At 43.4% G+C, this 19,380-nt stretch overlaps 2 protein-coding genes across 6 annotated transcripts; one reads left to right on the top strand and one right to left on the bottom strand.

The window, feature by feature from the left end:
* The first annotated feature begins 587 nt into the window (after window positions 1-587).
* Window positions 588-9,646, top strand: gopc (golgi-associated PDZ and coiled-coil motif containing). 3 transcript variants are annotated; one of them, XM_058064793.1, is made up of 10 exons: window positions 588-774; window positions 3,221-3,483; window positions 4,897-5,061; window positions 5,280-5,303; window positions 6,086-6,261; window positions 6,334-6,499; window positions 6,572-6,667; window positions 7,338-7,502; window positions 7,580-7,745; window positions 8,544-9,646. In XM_058064793.1, exons 1-10 carry the CDS (start codon window positions 732-734, stop codon window positions 8,657-8,659), a joined length of 1,380 nt encoding a protein of 459 aa, XP_057920776.1. In that variant the 5' UTR covers window positions 588-731; the 3' UTR covers window positions 8,660-9,646. The 3 variants fall into 3 exon arrangements, with proteins under 3 accessions (XP_057920776.1, XP_057919249.1, XP_057921224.1); XM_058063266.1 differs by having other exon boundaries at window positions 8,541-9,646; XM_058065241.1 differs by lacking the exon at window positions 5,280-5,303 and having other exon boundaries at window positions 8,541-9,646.
* On the bottom strand, window positions 6,284-19,103 carry cep85l (centrosomal protein 85, like). 3 transcript variants are annotated; one of them, XM_058081339.1, is made up of 15 exons: window positions 18,826-19,103; window positions 17,608-17,754; window positions 16,202-17,076; window positions 15,069-15,154; window positions 14,538-14,652; window positions 14,287-14,442; window positions 13,993-14,145; window positions 13,569-13,723; window positions 12,913-13,030; window positions 12,776-12,826; window positions 12,405-12,512; window positions 12,065-12,245; window positions 10,471-11,545; window positions 8,507-8,818; window positions 6,284-7,454 (listed from the first exon to the last, which is right to left on the bottom strand). In XM_058081339.1, the coding sequence occupies exons 1-13, from the start codon at window positions 18,872-18,874 to the stop codon at window positions 11,379-11,381; spliced, it is 2,361 nt and encodes a 786-aa protein (XP_057937322.1). In that variant the 5' UTR covers window positions 18,875-19,103; the 3' UTR covers window positions 6,284-7,454; window positions 8,507-8,818; window positions 10,471-11,378. The 3 variants fall into 3 exon arrangements, with proteins under 3 accessions (XP_057937322.1, XP_057930393.1, XP_057945552.1); XM_058074410.1 differs by having other exon boundaries at window positions 8,507-11,545; XM_058089569.1 differs by having other exon boundaries at window positions 8,507-11,545; window positions 12,065-12,242.
* Between the last annotated feature and the right edge of the window lie 277 nt (window positions 19,104-19,380).

Raw genomic sequence — 19,380 nt, 5'->3', positions numbered from 1 at the left:
CATGGAGGACCCGTGGTGCAGCTCGGGCAGGAAGGGGAAAGGAGGGTCGGTCTGAGGCAAGCAGCAGATGTTGTGATTTTTCCATGTTCATGTAAACGTAGTATATGTTCATATTTTTAATAAAAATACATAAGCAGGTAGAGTAAGAGTTGCACGGTTAATGGCATGTTACTGGTTTAAATGAAGGAATAAGTGCACTGCGTCTTTGCATCCTAAGTGTTGTCTGTGTTTGAATTCCTCCAGTCGTCCTGTTGGGAAGAGAGAACCCAAAACACTCCTGGAGAGGCTGCGCTGGGTGACTTTGGGCTACCATTACAACTGGAATAGCAAGGTAACCTCAGATGATTTGCATTCATATGGTAATCTAATAGTACAATAGTAAACCTTGCTTATCGCAGTACTTGGTTCCATAGCCATCATTGGAAGTGTGATTGATGATTGTACTAGAAATAACGTTTGTCAATGCACATGTTGTACTTAGATGACTCAATAAGTATGAAGATGGTATATAGAAGTGTAAAAAAGTGCTTTTAATAGACGCACACAGGCTATATGACTAAACGCTTTCTTATTTTCCCAGACGTACTCTGCCAATCATTACACTCCGTTCCCGACTGAGCTCCGCCTCCTGTCCTACCAAATAGCAGCTGCCTGCGGCTTTCCAGGCTTCAGCGCAGAGGCGGGAATCCTCAATTACTACAGATCCGACTCGTCTTTAGGGATCCACGTGGATGAATCTGAATTGGATCACAGTCGGCCACTCCTGTCCTTCAGGTATGTGTTTCAGTTTTTTTAAACGGAATGATTTGATGAATCGTATCGATCAGATATCTGGTCACATGTTTTTATTCTTCTCAACCCTAATGTGTACAATACCTCCAAGATTGCCATGGTTTACGTATTATGTGAGACCGCAGCCTTTTTAAAATCCACAGTAAATTGTCATCATCATCACAACAAAACCAGCAGCAAAGACCAAAGAAATTGTACTTTAAGTGCATATATTATGATAATAACGTCAATATACACTCCTGATCAAAATCTTGAAAAATGGCTAGAATTTACATTTTCTACTGTCAGATGGTAAGAAGGTTCTACTGGAATCAAAATGCAAAAAGAAGAAACGGGAGTGTGACAAAACATTTTGAGTAAGCAATTTACTGCAAGGAAGTGAAACCATCAAACGTTTAAGAGCTCGGCCTTTAAAAGCCCAAATCTTGGCAAAAATGTGGATTCGGTGTCAATTTCTGTCAGGTATTCACACTGTCAAATCAAACTTTATTTGTACAGCACTTTTCATACATAAAATGTAGCACAAAGTACTTTCCATGTTAAAGAAGAAAAACAACAACAAGGCACACACGCATGCACACACACACACACACACACACAAAATATGTTGGTTCCTGAGTACAGAGGAACAGAGGTACAGATTCTCTGATGACAAATAATGTAACCTAAGTGGTCTTGATGGCTTCCAACGTTACTGGCATGACAAGGAGATCCCACGGCACAGTGAAGGGGGCACCATCATCATGACCCTTCCAATGGAACAGTGGAGCTTCATGTTGTGCAGGGGCGTCAAACATTTTGAAGCTCAACTTGGAACCTCCTTAAGCTTAGGAGCTTAGCTGGTCTTAAAATGTTGGTCAGAAGAAAAGTTACACATAAAAAGTTGAAATTGATTAAATAAAAAACAGCACCAGCTGTATGGGAATAAAGTGAAGGAAGTTGTATTTGAACAAGAAAAGTCTTCCCAAGCGGTTCCACGACGACCAGGGAAAATCACTCATGTGGGTTTTTGTGATGTTTCCCAGCCATCACACGGACTTTGCGTGTTTTGTATTTTAGTTTTGGCCAGTCCGCCATCTTCCTCCTGGGCGGCACACAAAGACACGACCCCCCCACCGCCATGTACATGCACAGCGGGGACCTGATGGTCATGTCGGGGCAGAGCCGCCTCCTCTACCACGCCGTACCTCGCATCGTCCCGGCACCCCAGGAAGTGGCGTGCAGCTGGGTTTCCGACCAACAGGGCGGCGCTGGCGTGGAGCAGCAGGTGTCGTCGGAGGACTGGGCTGTGTGCTCCAAGTACATCCACAGCTCCAGGATCAACGTGACTGTCAGACAGGTTTTGGGCCCGGGTCAGAGCTTCCCAGGGACACCTCTGCCAGACGGGCAGCAAACGGAAGGGAAAAGGAGACGTTGTGGTTACTCGCCTGAACACACGTGATACGTACAAATATTTCAACTCATGTTGTCCTCACCAAAATCTCACCAGTTGAGTAGTTGTAAGAATTTACATTTTGGGCTGTTGGATCTTCTAGGTAGAACATCAAAACGCACACATAGTACACAAAGACATTTGCCGTTTGACGCCCCTGCACAACCTGAAGCTCCATTGTTCCATTGAATGATCATGATGGCGCCCGCTCCACTGTGCCGTGTATGAAACATCTAAGGTGGGATCTCCTTGTCATGCCAATAACGTTGGAAGCCATCAGGACCGCCAAGGTTACATTTTTTCTCACCAGAGAATAAAACGTCTTCTTACAAGTTCTTACAAGATTTTGCCTTATTTTGCAGGCGTAATCAAAAGAAAAGCAAACTTGAGGCGAGAAGCTATTGAATTGAATTCAAGAAATAAGTCATAGCAAAACAGGAAAGTGGTGGTGGTTGATCTCGCCGCCACACGGTGAATTTGTCAACAATCATATGTTCAATGAAAGTCTTAGCTGTTTGAAGGTTTCCCCGTGTCTCCACACAATAATATAATATAGTTATATAGTATTTTGTCGTCTATTATAACACCTAGAAAAGTATTTTCGTTCACCCGGTCAAGCTATGGGGTTTATTAGGAAGGTTTGGTTCACACGCCAATGCAGCAGGTGGCGGTATTGCACCTTTTTCGTAGAGCGTCACAACCAACAAGAAGTCATGCACACGCGCGCATTTATTTTCACGCGATGACAGCGGCGGTCGATTATCTATTGCTTTTCCTTGGGAGTCAGACCTAAATAGCCGCATCACACGATCTGCTGCGAGACTTCCTGGTCGGCAGCTACTTATTGTAAAATCCAGTATATGTGTAGCATACTGTAACGCCATCGGGTTTTGCTATTATTTAGCATTAGAAACCAAAGAGCCACACAGCCGTCGCCTTCGAGACCGCAAACGTTGCTTAGTGGATGAGCTAACATCAACGTTTGCTGGGTTTTAGCTATGTCCGCCTCTGCTGGATGCTCTCCGGCGGGCCACAACTCGGCCCTCAGCCCCGGCATGTCGGTATTCCGCTGGTTGGAAGTGCTGGAGAAAGAGTTTGACAAGGCCTTTGTGGACGTCGACCTTCTGCTGGGGGAAATCGACCCAGACCAAGTGGACATTACGTACGAAGGGAGGCAGAAGATGACCAGCCTGAGCTCCTGCTTTGCTCAGCTGTGTCACAAAGCCCAGACTGTTTTCCAACTCAACCACAAACTGGAGGTCAGTAGCTCTTCTTTTTATTATGGACGACTTACACTCTCCCTGTATGAAACCATATGTATATATTGGAACTATCACTGATGCTCAATGGCGACGTGAAAGCGGTACAAATCACTCATCATTCATCTCAATTATCCTGTCAAACGTGAACATGAGCAGCCTTTTTACATAGTATAACACAACAAGCTTACATTTGTCATATTTTGAGGGACATCATTGTCCTTTTTCTGCCCTTTTTTTGCCAAAACATTGCAAATTCTGGTTAGCTCCATGTACAGCTTCATGGTAGGCCTCAAGGTGGTGACGTTTCAGGTCGCTCCACATATTTGACGTATTTTTGGCTTTTCCTTTTTCGGCCCCCATGCTCACCAATGCATTGCACATTACACACCAAGCCTTCCATGAATGTTGCCACGCTGGATTTTTGCGTTCAGTCATCTGTATAAAGAATAAACAACACAAGCAGTTGGTGTTTGCTTGAACCAGTCATGATGTGCTATATATATCACTATATTGACACTTACTATGGTACACATTATGGCATTGGATGCTCATATCACCGAGTACTTCGGTACAAGGTACATTAAAAAAAAACCTTAAACTGTATTATAGAAAGCAGGAAGTGAACAAACGTAACAGTTACTCATATCTCCTGCCTCGATGGCTACCGGCCCATCACACTCACCCCCCCCCCCCCCCCCCCCCCAGTGGTGATGAAATGCTTTGAGAAAATGGATCCACGGAGGACGGCATAGCTACAGCCCTCCATACTGCTCTGTCCCATCTGGGGGAGCAAGGGAGCTCCTTACTGAATTATCCTTACTGACCTTTTTTGCAGTACATTTAGCGAGTGAAGATTGCTTTTATAGTTATTAGCCCATATTTCCACACAATAAGTAAGATATGGTAGAACCAGAGAGCAATAAAGAGTGTGGAGTGATTTCTGATTGAGAACAAATTTAGCTTTGTTCAATATTGAAATATTTCTGGCCACCTTATGTTGTATATTTGTAATATGAGGTTGGCTTGTATGTGTGCCATATTGAATGGAGGTCAGTGTCTATTTGTCGAACACCAATTTATGTTTTTAGGCTCTTATAGCTTTTATGTATAGTCTTACAATGATGCACTGACTGGTTTTGTTGTATCATAACAATGACAAAGATTCTATTCTCGGGATGTACACCCCTTAGCACGTGACCCGTACGCCATGATTTTAGCAGAATTGGGACACATTCTGGTTTACGTGCAAAACCTATGGGTAAGAAGGTAAGGGTGTGGAATTGGAATTAAGCCTAAGGAGGGCTGAGCTGGACTTACAATTCTCTACCAAACCACGAGAGAGCAGTGTTCAAGTCACATGTAAGGATGAGTACCGATCCGAGTAAAATCAGACCACCTTCCCCCTTGCAGGCCCAGCTCGTAGACCTCCGCTCTGAGCTGACGGAGGCCAAGGCGGAGCGGGTGGTGGTGGAGAGAGAGGTCCACGACCAGCTGCTGCAGCTTCACTCTCTCCAGCTGCAGCTCCACGCCAAGCAAGGCCAAGCTCCCGACTCGGACTCCATCAAACACCGACTGGTAAGACGACCGTGTTGTTGTTACGTTTGCCTTTTTCTTTTCTGACTTGTCTTTCTCTTCCTCCCTTGGCTGTGTTGGCATGATGGTTTGTAAAAGCTCTCCTCCCCACTGGCAAGGCATTATGTTGAAATACTACCCACTACTACTGAAGCTGGTTTTGGTCATTCCTCTAATCTGTGCCTTCTCTCTCTTCTTCTGCTGCGTCTTTCCCACTAAAGCCTGCCTGTACAATGGAACAGATGGTAAGTCTGTGTGTGTCTGAAATATCAAATATGTCTTTCTCTGTTCTTGGATTGCTTTTGTTGACTTTTTCAGAAGTGTAATAGAGACTTGGTAGTGGCAGGTAGTGAATGAATAAGTTGTGCTCGGGCCAGAGGAGAACATACAACCTGTCTGCCTGTTGTGCTCCAAGGTGCTGTCTAATGAAGCTCTGAAACCCAGAGAATTTATTCTGTTCTAAAATCACATTGCAATGAATAGTATGACAATTTATTCTGTCTTCTGATGACAGGTTTACAAAATGTTTTCATGTTTTTATGACAGGAGTAAAAAACAAACGGGTTGAATGTCGGCTAGGCTACGAATTTGTTGTAAACGGTGTGTGCAGTTCATACTTTCCACCAGAAGATGGCATTGGTAACACACTCTATCCGTCCATGCCACTTAATCTCATTAAGGTCGCATCAAGTCGCTGACTTTTTGGACTGGTGGCCAGCCAATCACAGGGCACATATAGACAAACAACCATTCACACTCACATTCATACCTATGGACAATTTGGAGTCACCAATTAACCTAGCATGCATGTTGTTGGAATGTGTGAGGAATCCACGCACACATGCTAACATGCTAACCACTAATATAGTCTATGTGCGATGACGATGACCTCCTGGTGTGAATATGTCAACGCTAACGACCACAAGGGACAAATCTAAGTCCATAAAGGATGGGTAGTCCATCCATCGTGAGTTCTCATCCTCCATGCTGCAAACGCTTGCTGATGCTTGCTGCTGTCATATTCTAGGAACAGGAGCTGGAGGCCAACAAGAAGGAGAAATTGGCCGAAGCGAGGATGGAGGCTGACATTAGACTGTACAGGAAAGAAAACGAGGCTCTTCGCCGTCACATGGCTGTACTTCAGGCCGAAGTGTACGGCGCTCGACTTGCCGCCAAGTACTTGGACAAGGAACTGGCTGGCAGGTAGTGAATGAATAAGTTGTGCTATATTTGCATATTTTATTTCACACAGCTTATCCAACATTCTTTTCCCAGGGTGCAGCAGATCCAGTTACTGGGCCGTGACATGAAAGGGCCGGCACACGACAAGCTGTGGAACCAACTGGAGGCTGAGATCCATCTTCACCGCCACAAAACCGTCATCCGAGCGTGCAGGGGGCGCAACGATCCCAAGAAGCCCCTCCCCTCACCCGTTGGGCATGTGGGTATCAACGTGCCACATTCTGGTCTGGCACCGAATCCTCATTCTGAAGCTGAGATCTTGCTACTGTAGGACCCAGACATGCTGAAGAAAAGCCAGGGAGTGGGTCCAATCAGGAAGGTGTCTCTCGTCAAAGAGGACCACGAGGGTCTGGGCATCTCCATCACGGTGAGTCAATCCGTAGCTCTGGGAACGCTTTAGCGTGCGGGGTCAGGATCTTTCTTACATAGTCCTAATGGAACTACACAGGAAGTGTTTTTTTTTCTCTGTGGTATTTTTACTTCTTAGCCTGACTTAATTCTTGTTAAATGACTGCTGATTGCAAAGCATTGAGCCTGTAGGAGCTATTTAGTAGCGTGTTCCTAGGTTTCTAATATCTGTTGATTTATTCTTTGTTGTTTTGTTTGGATTACTTGATAATATTTTAGTTATTTATTTGTTTATCTATCATATTTTGTTGGGGTTAGTTAGTAGTCAATACATTATTAAAAAGACCTTAAACTGTATTATGGAAGGCAGGAAGTGAACACATGTAACAGTTAGTGATTGTAAAAGTACCAGATGGAGGGGTAGGATTTAATAAGCTTTGCTTCTTCCTACTCCTTTTGGACATGTGGAACTGGGAACTGATTATGGGATGCACTCAATTGTAATCTGATGCATATTCAAATGAAATAAAAGCATTACCATTATCCCCAAACTGGTAATGGGTTGAGATTTAAGGTTTAAAGGCATATGAGTGAGTATGTTTGGCAATATGCATAAAACCATAAGGCAGAACATACCTTATTTACGTGTGTGTGTGTGTGTGTGTGTGTGTGTGTGTGTGTGGGCCCAGGGGGGAAAGGAGCATGGTGTTCCCATCCTCATCTCAGAGATCCATCCAGGCCAGCCTGCGGACAGATGTGGAGGTTTGCATGTCGGAGACGCCATCTTGGCCGTCAACAGCATCAATCTGAGGGATGCCAAGCACAAAGAGGCTGTCACCATCCTCTCCCAACAGGTAAAACCACTTCACTGGTGCGCACGTGTGCACGTGACACGCTTCCCCTAACTCTTGGCATCATGTCTTGGTACCAGTCGGGGCAGATAGAGTTTGAAGTGGTTTACGTGGCTCCAGAAGTGGACAGCGATGACGAGAACGTGGAGTATGAAGACGACAACGGTCATCGCTACAGACTCTACCTGGATGAGCTGGAGGAGAACAGTACTGCCCCACCTGGTGGCAGCTCGGCGTCTTTACAAGGTATGGACAGACGGACGGCCTCATTCATCCTAACCCAAACATACTCGAACCCAACTGCTGAAAAGTCAACCCATGCAACTTAGAATGTGCTTTGTAAAGCACCACATGTACATATGCCAAGAAGGAAAAACTGCATCTCAGCCTTGTGATATAGGTCACATATCATTTTTTTTAAATACTCTTCCTTAAAAATTGATTCCTAATATGACTTTTTTCCCAATTTGGAAAAATACCAAACTTATTTGGTAATATTATGACGGGTTTTTTTTTTTTTTTTAGTTTTTTCCACATAACTTTGTTCTCTTGACTTTATTCTCATAAGATTACTGCTGTTTTTTCCATTTTTGCTGCTACTAGTTGAACTTTCTTCCTCCCTACATGTCCTTCTCATAATTCTAACTTCATTCCTATATTTTCATTTTATTCTCATAACTTTTCCAATAACTGAATTTTCTAAAAATTGCTACTGTTTTGACTGTTTCTCAAATTACAACTTAAAAAATGTATTTTTCTTACTTCTTAATATTTGTTACTAATGACATTTTGTCTCATATTTTGTATTCTTTTTCTTGTTAGATTACTTACTATTTTTTTTATCTTAAAACTTGACTTTATTCTGATAAGCCAGGAAGCCAAAAGTGTTAGTGTTGTTATAGTTTCAGATGCACATAAATGATAAATGACTATACTGTATAAGGCTACTTTTACCTTCATTCCTGCCAAAGACACAAAAAAGGAAAAAAATGTACAAATGTGTGTACCTAATGCATCGTCTGCATGCGTTTCCTCCCTCAGCAGCTCTGGAGAAGATGTCAGTGAGCAACAGCGCAGAGAACGGAGACGTGGGACTCTCCAGTGAGACGCCATCGGAGGAAACCCCTTCCAAGCCTCTCGACGCTCGCAGCTCCTCTTAGAAGACGAGGAAGACACGCAGGGTTTTTACCTCCCTCCAAGTACTGAATCCCATCTTCAGCACGCAGAAGCGGTTTGTTGTCCCCTTTTTTTCCTCTGTGGATGTTTTTAGTGTTGACGTTCGGAGGCTTGATGGCACGTGGCAATCCTAGCAGGGAGAACTGACGACAGAATACAAGTTCGACCCGGTTGTCTGGCATGTTTAGGGGTTTTAGTTGGCTTTGTACAACTGCAAAAAGCCATGTGACACAAAGGATCCAAAGAGAAGCTAAGTGGGTGTACTCACACTAAACCATGTGTACGTACCGTGATGGACCCCTCCCTCACCCAGCCAATGCACATGCATGGAATTGTACCTTGGGTGGAGCCAAACGTAGCGTGCTTTAGGTGTGAAATGGGCCCAAAGACTCAAAGTAGTCCACTCACATTTGGAGTTGTGATTATTTCTATTGTGGAAGGTGGCGGCTGTCATCATTCCATGCCCTGCCCCACCCCCAGTGCCAAAGGAGGGGAAACCATCATCGGATGGGAACGCTTACTTGATGCAAACATGCAGGACTTAAGTGGTTAAGTGGCTGCCAGTTGCGTATCGTGGTCAAGTTTGAGTACACCCCGAGTTCCTTTATTCCCTCCATAAACAAAAGCATGCCCCCGCTACAAATGCCTTAGATTGCTAACGCCCTCAGTGTCACGACACTACCCTTCATATTTATATGGCAGACACTTTAGAATAGAAGCTGATGTCATACTGGGAGTGATTGTTACATTTGATGTCATGCACTTCAATATATTACAATCATGTTGTTCAAAATTATTTTTCTTTATTCTGATGTAAGGTTAACCCCCCCACCCCACCCACTACAGAAACGTGTATTGTTTCCATGACTTCATCCTTCAGACAAAACATCAATCTTAAAACAAATGTTACCTTTGTTTCTTTCCATTCACACTCACCGTTATGGCAAATGTAAATAAAAGCCTGAATACTGGTTCCATATTTCAAGTCCATCAATACAAAATAGTCTCACCTGGGCTGTACATTGTTACAGTAAGAGTGGATGGAAAACCAAACTGTTCAACATGCGGATCATAACCAAAACATACACTTGGAATAACTGATCCTAAATAATATCAGTTATACGCTTTCAAAACCATAAACTACCTAACAGTCCTTTTGTTTTCAATGGCTTTAATAGAAAGCATTGAATTGAAAGACGTTAGCATGATGCCCACTAAATGTACAAGTATGTCAAAAGCTGCAACAGCTGAATAAATAATTCCTTCAAATATGAGTCAACATCTGAACAGTTCATGCTGCTAAATGAATGACGTTAGAAGATAAACAATGTAAAGCACATAGACCAGTTGGAAGCAACTAAAATGTCATGGTTACATTCGTCAAATGAAGCTTAACTGTGACTTCGATGCTAAATTGCTTTAAGGGAATGATAGCAAATGCTATCAGGTTGGAAGACGTCACCCGTTCATAAAACCGGTGAAAATATATAAAAAAGGTGACAAAATACTCAAAAGGTATTAATTACACCCACTACCAGTGTGTACTGGGAAGATCATGGCCCTTTGCTGTACTCCAGTACGTTATGGCGTAACAGTTCGATGACGTGCTTTTATTTTGAAAACCGGACTTTACCAGACCACAGGAAGTGTTTCGCCGAAGAGACTATATGTTCTGGATTTTTACAGCGAGTTGTGACTAAAGAAAGCTTGCCCAGTATTAGTGTGTACATTGTGTACTCACTACTCACTTCTCGAGAGCGCTAATGTTGACAGAAAAGCACAGTTCTACACTTACCAAGAATAAGTAACGTTTACCAGCTCCTCCTCCACCAGTTCCCTCATTTCCAAGGCTAGGTGCGTCTCCTTAGCCGTAGCTACGTTCTCAGCCACCGTTATTTCGCTACGTAGATGAATAGTGACCGAGGTGCGACCAAACACACGGACCTTAGCTTAAATGATATTTAAAACAGTCTAGCTGACGTGACCTCGGCAGAACAAAACAACGTGTTAATGGCTAGCAAGCAAAGACACCGGCGGGCAAGCCCACGTGCACATGTGACAGCGGGGACAGCCAATGACACGCCAGCAAAAAAAATCACTCGAGCCAATTAATGAGCGTTTGTGGGCGGTCTAAAGGAAAACAGTTTTCCGCTTGGTCCTAGTGCTTGCCTATGGCTTACAAAACGTACAGGGAACCCAAACTGCCTTTTGCAAAACAGCATGTACCCCACAATATCGAAAATAGTACATTACAATTTTTTTGTAATATTACAACTTTTTCATAATGTCAACATTCACACACACATTCTCTAAAGCTGTCATATCCAGGTGGTCCTTGGATTACGGTGCTCTGTGTTACCATGTTTCATGGATACAAATGCGCACCCATAAAGTTACTAAAAACTTAGTCAGTAGGCCAGTAAGAAAAGAAAAGCCATCACCGGAGTAGACACACCCACTAATATTGGCGGTTTGACTGATTGCATGCTAACGAATGCTAGAGGAGTTACGGAGTTACATTATGAACCAAATGCTTCCATGTGAAATTAGGTGTACTATATTCCGGAGGTGGTTTGTCCCCCATAATCCCGAGTGCGACTCATCAGCATCGTTTATGCATTCACAGTCTGAGTGAGTTTACCTGGACGAAGGAAAATTACGTGTGAATTTTGCATAGAGTTGAACTCCACCACCAACTTCCTGTCACTTCTTGGCCCTGCTGTCCACCACGTAGTGTGCGTAGCAGTCCGCAATGTTCTTCCTCAGCTCCTCCACGCCTTTCCTCAGTTGGCCCACCTCCATCAGTTTCACCTTGGCTTCTTCTTCCTGCACATCCCCGCATTTGCTTTCCTCCGCAGGGATGTTTAACGCTGCACACAAACATAGTCGGTGTTACCATGGAGGACACGTCATGGACTTGGTGTGAGTACAATATCTACTACATGTAGTAAAAATTGGCTTTGACTTGAACGCTGGTTTTCTGCTTGCACCTATGGAATATTGTTGGAGTTAGAGCATAGAAAAGGTCATAGCTAGTTTCTAAATTTATGTTTTAAACATCACTGGAGATGTTTTTTATGGGCCCTCAGCACAATGCGTTTAAAAAAACTGTGAAAATGGAAAAAAGAGCAATATTCATTCATTCAATTTCTACCGCTTTTCCGCACGAGGGTCGCGGGGGGGGGGGGGGGTGCTGGAGCCTATCCCAGCTGTCTTTTGGCGAGAGGCGAGGTACACCCTGGACTGGTGGCCAGCCAATCACAGGGAAAAAGAGCATTTCCCCACAATTTTTTCTTTTTCTGACCAAGAACCCCCGAACTTGCGGGGGATGTGAATGCCGACTGGCGACCACGCGGCGTACTGTGCATGGATGTTTGTGATGTACTTACATGTCATTTGCAGCAACAGAGACAAGTTGAGCTCCTTTCCTTGAGCTCTCTGAGCCAAGATGTTGCAGAGAGCCTGGAGGTCCAGCAGGCAAAGGGACATCTCCTTCAGAAGCCGTCCCACTTGTGGCATCTCCGCGTGGGACAGAGAATGATCGGACAGCCCGTCACCCGCCTGTGGCTGCTTGGTAGACACAAACATGACACAACATTAAAAGTAGTCATTTATCAGCTGAGATCTGAATAGCTTATAAAAAAAAGCATGGATGTGAATCTGAAACTGTGATCCAAACAGAGACGAACCAGTGGTCCATGTGTTCCATATCAGGAAGTGAACCGATACCTGTGGTGAGGCCGAAGAGTCCATGGATGGGCTTTCTTGGTTGTCAGTCGGGCAAAAGTGGTGAACGTGTGGAAGACTTCTTCCCTTGTGTAGTCTTGCACTGATTGCCTGTCCAAGCACAGATATGTTTGCTTGCGTTCTTATAAAGGAGGAAAAGACTTAAAATGCTGCAAACGCTACCAAAACAATCTGAGGCTTGGCTGGAAATGCAACATGAATTCATCTTCAGCAGTCAAGTCCAAAAAAGCAAACAGTGGAGAACATGAACATTGAGTAAGGAACGTATTGCGAGGGCATCAGCTGATCCAAAGTTAAAACCGCAGCTCTAGACCAGTTCCAAGGACATTTACCTCACCGGTTCATGAGCTTACCTTGACGTGCGAGCTGAGTCGATGAATCTGTCCTTTCTGATGTTCAATGAGCTGGTGGGGAACAAAGGAAAGTGCTCAGTGTGCATGTAGTCTGTGTGTACGCCATTTGACCATGATGCGCTCCAAACAAACGGTACCCTGCTGCTGTGGTCTCGCTTCTCCAGGAGCTCAGCGTTTTCTTCCTCCAGCTGCTTCAGATCCTGCATCGGCAACCTCACGCCGTCCTCCAAGCACTGCTGCACCTTCTGCTGCAGGCTACAGACGACAAGAAGGCGACAGAGGGAATGAGCACAGGGGTTCGCATTGTCACGCAAATCACATTAATTGTCAGCATTTCCTCTTTGTGGAAGGACGGCAGTGACAAGCACCTTGTAGCTAACGCACACCTCTAGAGCAAAACAATGATTAAAGTAGCCCGAAGACAGCTGGGATAGGCTCCAGCACCCCTGCGACCCTCATGATAAGCGGTAGAAAATGAATGAATTTGAGCTATTTTCAGCTGTCTTGGGGCGAGAGGCGGTTTACACCCTGGACTGGTGGCCAGCCAATCACAGGGCACATATAGACAAACAACCATTCACACTCACATTCATACCTATGGACAATTTGGAGTGGCCAATTAACCTAGCATGTTTTTGGAATGTGGGAGCGTGCTGAAACTGAAACACAATGAAAACTAGGACAATTTCATCATGTCCTGGGAAAACAGGACATGTCCTGGGAAAACAGGAGGCCGAGCGGCCCCTGAATGAAGGTGCCCTGTGCCAGAATGTGCGGTACAGTAGAAGGATACCTATGTACAGATGCAATCAGCTCCTTCTCTCTCCTGTCTTGGGTCTTAATCTTGCCGTCTTTGTCTTTGAGCAGACCACAGCAATCATCCAGGTCCTTCTGTATGCCACTCATTTTCTTCTCCAGATCCTCAGCCTTCTTCTGCACCTCCTCCAGCTGAGCACAAAAACAACACAACAGGAAGGAAAATTGAACATATACCCATCTTTCAACAGCGGGAACGTGACATCTTTTGCTTTATGTGACAATTTCTTCCATCTACAGTCCTAATGAACGCCACATAACTAATTTGACTGACATATTAGTGATACTCAGGTTATATACACAACTATTGATGAATTATGTGTATTTATTACCATATTGAAAATTATAATAATAACCCCGACTACCTGTACACTTGGTGTGGCTGCTGTGCGAGTGCGTACCTGCAGGCTTTGGACCTGGACCTCCCCCAGCGTTGGCAGGTCTGCGAGGTACTTCTCCAGAGTTTCTATGCGTTGCTGTTTTTCCTGGTTCTGCTCGCTTTCCCTCTGACATTTCTTTTTCAAACTGTTGATGTAGCGATCCCTTGTCTTGATCTGTGGACAGAAAAAACAAACACATTGATGAACCCAAGTCAGATGGGACACCCAGCGGGGTGTCACGAGATCTCGCAAGGTTAAGAATGTGATGATATAATCTGTCAGATGTTACAAAGCCCGGCGTTTGGTAAGCTGTACCTTTTCTTCCAGCTTCCTGAGGTCTTCTGTGTATTTCTGAGTGGCTTGCTTGTAAAGCTCATTAAGATGGAGAACTTCCAGCTCAGCCACCGCCAGCTTCCTGCCGAGTTCTTCATGGCAGCTCAGTCGATCGGATGTCACTTCCTTCACTGATTCCTATTGGTTAACCCAAATGACATCACCATGTGTGTTGCAATAAGGGCTATTTGAGGTTTGGGGATTCCGATTGATGGCAGATGGTTAAAAGTTACCTTCAGCTGCAAAATCTGAGGGTCTTCAAACCACCTCTGACTGTGCAGGACCTGCTGGGCTCTCAGCTCATTCTCTCGAATGCGGGCATGGAGCTGCAGGATCTGCTGATTTTGCCTGAAAGAAAGATCTTGCATCCGTCAGAGGTACTGACCATCTACAGGAGAAGATGTGATTTACAAGGAGCAAAGATAAAAGCTTCATGGATGGATTGCTTGATTGACATTGATACCTAAACCGGGGGTGTTGGAATGTTTTCCAGTGAGGGTCACATTCAGGTATACATTTTTTTAAACTTTTTTTAAAGCTGCTTTTCATTCAGGTTATCAGTTAATAATGTGGGGGAAAATGATTGCATTGTGAAATACAAAGCGAGTACAAAGTGAGTATTGTTCATGTTCTGGTAAAACAAGCCAAACAACCTCTTGGCCATTCTCATTTTGTAAAAGTAGCTCTCACAAGAAGAAACCTTGGTGACCCCCAAAATAAGCCAGTAGTACTTTTAAACATGCATGTATGTGATGGGTGTTTACCTGTCTATCTCCAACTCTCTTTGTCTCAGCATCCCTTCTTTGACCTTCACCAGGGTGTTCATAATCTGGGAGGTCCCCTGCAGCATCTGCAAAGTAAACAAGCACAGTTAGATTCAACATGGAAATCAATGTTGTAGCCATTTTGGGACCTTGATGATTCATTTCAACTGCTCTTTTGCTAGGGTGGAAAAAACAGTTTGAATTTATTCAGAATTTGTGAAGATTGATATTGTACAGTAATACAGTATATATATATATATATATATATATATATATATATATATATATATATATATATATATATATATATATATATATATATATATATATATATATATATATATAAACCTTTTTTTTCTTTTTGAAATTTCCCAATGTCACCTGTTACTTTTTACAAATCACTTTGTAAAGTGCCATTATTACCAGAATAAGTTATTAAGTAATTTTCGACAAAAAAAGTGCCATACATGAAAAGTAATTTTTTACCAAAAAAAAAAAATTTTTACAGGAATAAACTGAACTTGGGGGTCAGATAAGGGGATGTCGTCGCCAGCTTGTAAAGCTCTCTTTTGTGATTAAGGGATATATAAATAAACTTGACTTGTAATATTCATTCATTCATTTTCTACCGCTTTTTCCTCAGGGGGGTCGCAGACTTGTAATATTCTGATGTAAAATTGTCATTTTAGTAGCATAGGTTTTAAAATATTTAATATATGATACATATATAATAATATACGTATATATATTTTTTTTACTCATTGAGGAACAAACAAAATAAAGTTGTAATTTTAGGGTAATTTGGTTGGGTAAAAAGGTGAAAACAAATATTACAAGAAGAAGAAAAGTAACACATTTTTTTTTAAAATATTTGGAAAACTGAAAAACCACCAGGGTTGTTTGTCTATATGTGCCCTGTGATTGGCTGGCGACCCCGCCTCTCGCCCATAGACAGCTGGGATAGGCTCCAGCATCCCCTGCGACCCTCGTGAGGAAAAAGTGGTAGAAAATGAATGAATGAATGAATGAATGAAAAACCACCAGCAAAAATGCAGTAAAAATTGGTGAAAAAAAAGCGAACACGGTCCTGCACACAAAAACATCACAACATACGAGAGCGCAATTGATCTTACCTGGTCCTGCATTCCTGGTTCAAGTGTTGGTCCTTGCCAAGGTGAGAGTCCATTTCCACCACAGACCTTTACCCCAGTACCAAGGATCTGACCAAGTTCTCCACCATGCTCAGCTTTGGAGCTGTACTCCATCTGCTCCGTCAGCCACATTTGTGTACGGACAGCCGGCTGAATGGGAGAGTCTCGGTCCATGCGGTGACTAAGGGGTGACTCCGCTTGTTGTGCTAAACTAAAGCAATGACCCAGACCGCCTCCCAGAGCCAGCTTAGCCTCTGCTAGACTACTATAGTTCACGTCCAGACTGCTCCGTTTAACGGGTGAGGACAGGGTTGAGGACAGGGACAGGTCTGTTTCAAAGCCAGTGGATTTACTACCATGTTGGCTCCAGTAGCAGGGCCCGGACCCGGGTGAGCGCTGTAACAAGCCGTGACAGAGTAAGGAGGAAGATAGAGGTAAATAAAGGTCTCCGTTTAAACCACGCGCTTCCTTCCTGTAGCCGTACAGCAGTCCTCGGTCTAGAGAGCCGTGTGAATCGGTGTTGTGTTGGTGAACCGATGTCCTGCTGGAGCCCCTTTCAGCCCCAGATGACAACTTAGTCAGAGAAGACCACCTCCGGATGGGCTGTTGGTCCCTCGAGTCCACACTACCTGGTGCACTGAGCGGAGAACCAGCTGGAGGGAGCAAGTGGCAAGACTTGCTCCAGCGACCTGAGCTGCTGGGTGAGGGTATCCTTTTCAGACCGCTGTAGGACGACGTGCAGGGAGATGGCTTGACGTGGCCGATGGGGATGCTGCTGCCAAACGAGTCCTCTTGACCGGAGTGACGGCGGGACAGAGGGTGCAGAGATGACGGTGTGGTGCTCGAGCTGGAATCATCTGATGGAGGGTGGACAAAGGAAAGAAATCTTTAATAAGCGTATGGTTCATGTCGACTTGGGTGAGACACACAAGCACCAGACTTGATCACTGGAACAACAGCCTTTGATTGTGGGTTTGAATGATCTCATAACAGGCACAATAATCCCCAACAAGAGCTATTGTTGAAGCTTAACCTCAACTCCGAACCCCCCCATTCAGTGCCACGACCACCAGAACACATTAATAGCTACACACATGCACATGAGTCATATATGTCTTATTATGTTTAATATTGTGAGTGGTAGGAGTGTAAAAGTGACTATAGGGGGTGTTATTTCATGTCTGGAAGGCTCTAATAATGTTAAAGTGTACTTAGAAGAAAACAGGTTTTCTATGCTCTAGCACCAACTATGAAAAAAATCCACTTATAAATAAGGAATCCTATTAATGAAAAAAATGAATGAATGAATGAATGTTATTGATTTAGCCCCCCACCCCACCCAAAAGCATTAAAACCCTACATTGCTGCGATAATTGGTAGAGTCCTACCTTCCACGCCATCAGAGCAGGTACCAATGCCGGTATCGCCACTGTCTGATACACTGCTGTGTCGACGTCGATAGACGCTGGGCTGCCTGCTGTGCCATGTTGATTCATGGCTGGCGACCCATCCTGGAGAGATTCCGCTATTTGAACCTGAAACAAACAAAATTGGCTATGAGGTTTAATGCAAATATATTTTTTTCATTGGAAAAATATTGGAACATATCGTAAATATGTTTTCCCCATCTATGTGGACCACACAAGAAACACAACTCAAAAATATGCATTCTAAATTAAGCATCTGTCTTATTATGACTACTATATTGGGTAATAGGTGACTATAGGGGTGTTAGTTCATGTCATGACTGCTCTAATAATGTTAAAGTGCACTTAGAAGACTGTGAACAGGTTCTCTATGCTCTAACACAAACTATGAAAAAAAATTATAAATAAGGAATCCTACTTTGGGGAAATTCACTTATCAGTCGGATCTGGAACTAATCAACCACAATGAATGAGAGAATATTTTATAATATATATCCCTGACCCCGTAAAACGTGTACATATTTTTTTCCTCCAAAAGGTAGGCTGTTTTTTTCACAAAAAAATATCACATTTTTCTAAAAATTACAACTTTATTTTGTTTGGTTTGTTTCTCTACTCTTACTTTTTCCTCAATATTTAAATTCTATACAAAAAATTGCATTTTTCCTCTTGGCATTTTGCTTTATTCTCGTAAAATTAACCGATTAGGTATTTTTCATCATGTCGCGACATTATTAGGCATAAAATTACAATGTCTTCCTGTTTGCTGTTGCTTTCATGTTAAATTGTAGCTGTAGAGTGAAAAACAGCCATCGGCCTACAATGGCCCTTGGGCCACACTTTGGATACCCCTGGAGTACACATATACATATACATATACACATCCATATACACACAGGGGTATTAGAACACCATAACACGAGGCTAATTAGAATCACGTGTGTAATTAAACTCCACCCATTGCAGGTGTGATGGTGTAGCTATAGCTACAGAGATGATAGCTCGATAGATATAATGGACGTCGACGTCCTCTCGAATAGTTTCCAATGCAGCGGCGTCACATTCTATAGTCGCCCGTTTTAGCATCTGCAGTTCGGCCTCGTGAACAAATGTTTCTCGGTCCTTCAACATATGTCGGACAACATGTCTCAATATGAACGGAAACGTCATAACTCTCACCTGTTTTAGAAGACTGGCATCCATCGTCAGGATCAGCTCTGTTCCACATTGGCAGTGTTCAGAGGTTTTATGTAACAGTGGAAAAACAGCTCTAAGGTCGGAATGAGGCCAGTGTGGGATTTATATACGGTTACAATGCTAGCCGAGGCATTTTAGCAAAGTAGACTAGCTCTTTAAGGCATTCTTCAAGTATCTGGTCTGAAGACATTTTCTGGTAACGGTCTCCTTCCTATAAATTACGTTGGATGACGTCAGAGGATACGTGCAAGAACGTCATTAAGCTCCTCCCTCTGCCAGTACGCTGTCTTCAGCAGTCTTGGCAGCGATACTGGGCAAATATGATATCGATCCGATACCGATACTCTTGAAGGAAGATTATGGCTTTGTTGTGGGTTAATCTAATAAAAAAATTAATTAATAAAATGGTATCAAACTTATTTATAAATTCTTATTACAAAATTAACACAAGAAATTAAGAGGTTGCAAACCTCTTGTAACCTTGACAATCACTTGTGTGATGCTTTCAATGCTCGTAAATCACCAAGCTCACAGGTC

Source organism: Doryrhamphus excisus, chromosome 1 (genome assembly GCF_030265055.1).
Source record: "Doryrhamphus excisus isolate RoL2022-K1 chromosome 1, RoL_Dexc_1.0, whole genome shotgun sequence".
Taxonomy (NCBI): domain Eukaryota; kingdom Metazoa; phylum Chordata; class Actinopteri; order Syngnathiformes; family Syngnathidae; genus Doryrhamphus; species Doryrhamphus excisus.
The sequence above is the reverse complement of the archived record's forward strand: the minus strand, read 5'-3'. Positions and strand labels throughout refer to the sequence as shown.

Bases quoted from the DNA above. Each gene is read 5' to 3' on its own strand.
- gopc (XM_058063266.1), top strand. From the start codon at position 732: ATGAATCTGAATTGGATCACAGTCGGCCACTCCTGTCCTTCAG. The intron at 775-3,220 runs GTATGTGTTTCA...GCTGGGTTTTAG, and splicing joins CGGCCACTCCTGTCCTTCAG to CTATGTCCGCCTCTGCTGGA. The intron at 3,484-4,896 runs GTCAGTAGCTCT...TCCCCCTTGCAG, and splicing joins AACTCAACCACAAACTGGAG to GCCCAGCTCGTAGACCTCCG.
- cep85l (XM_058074410.1), bottom strand. From the start codon at position 18,874: ATGTGGAACAGAGCTGATCCTGACGATGGATGCCAGTCTTCTAAAACA. The intron at 14,146-14,286 runs GTACAGCTTACC...TTCTGTCCACAG, and splicing joins TCAGGAAGCTGGAAGAAAAG to ATCAAGACAAGGGATCGCTA. The intron at 12,513-12,775 runs GTAAGCTCATGA...GTGCTTGGACAG, and splicing joins GACTCAGCTCGCACGTCAAG to GCAATCAGTGCAAGACTACA.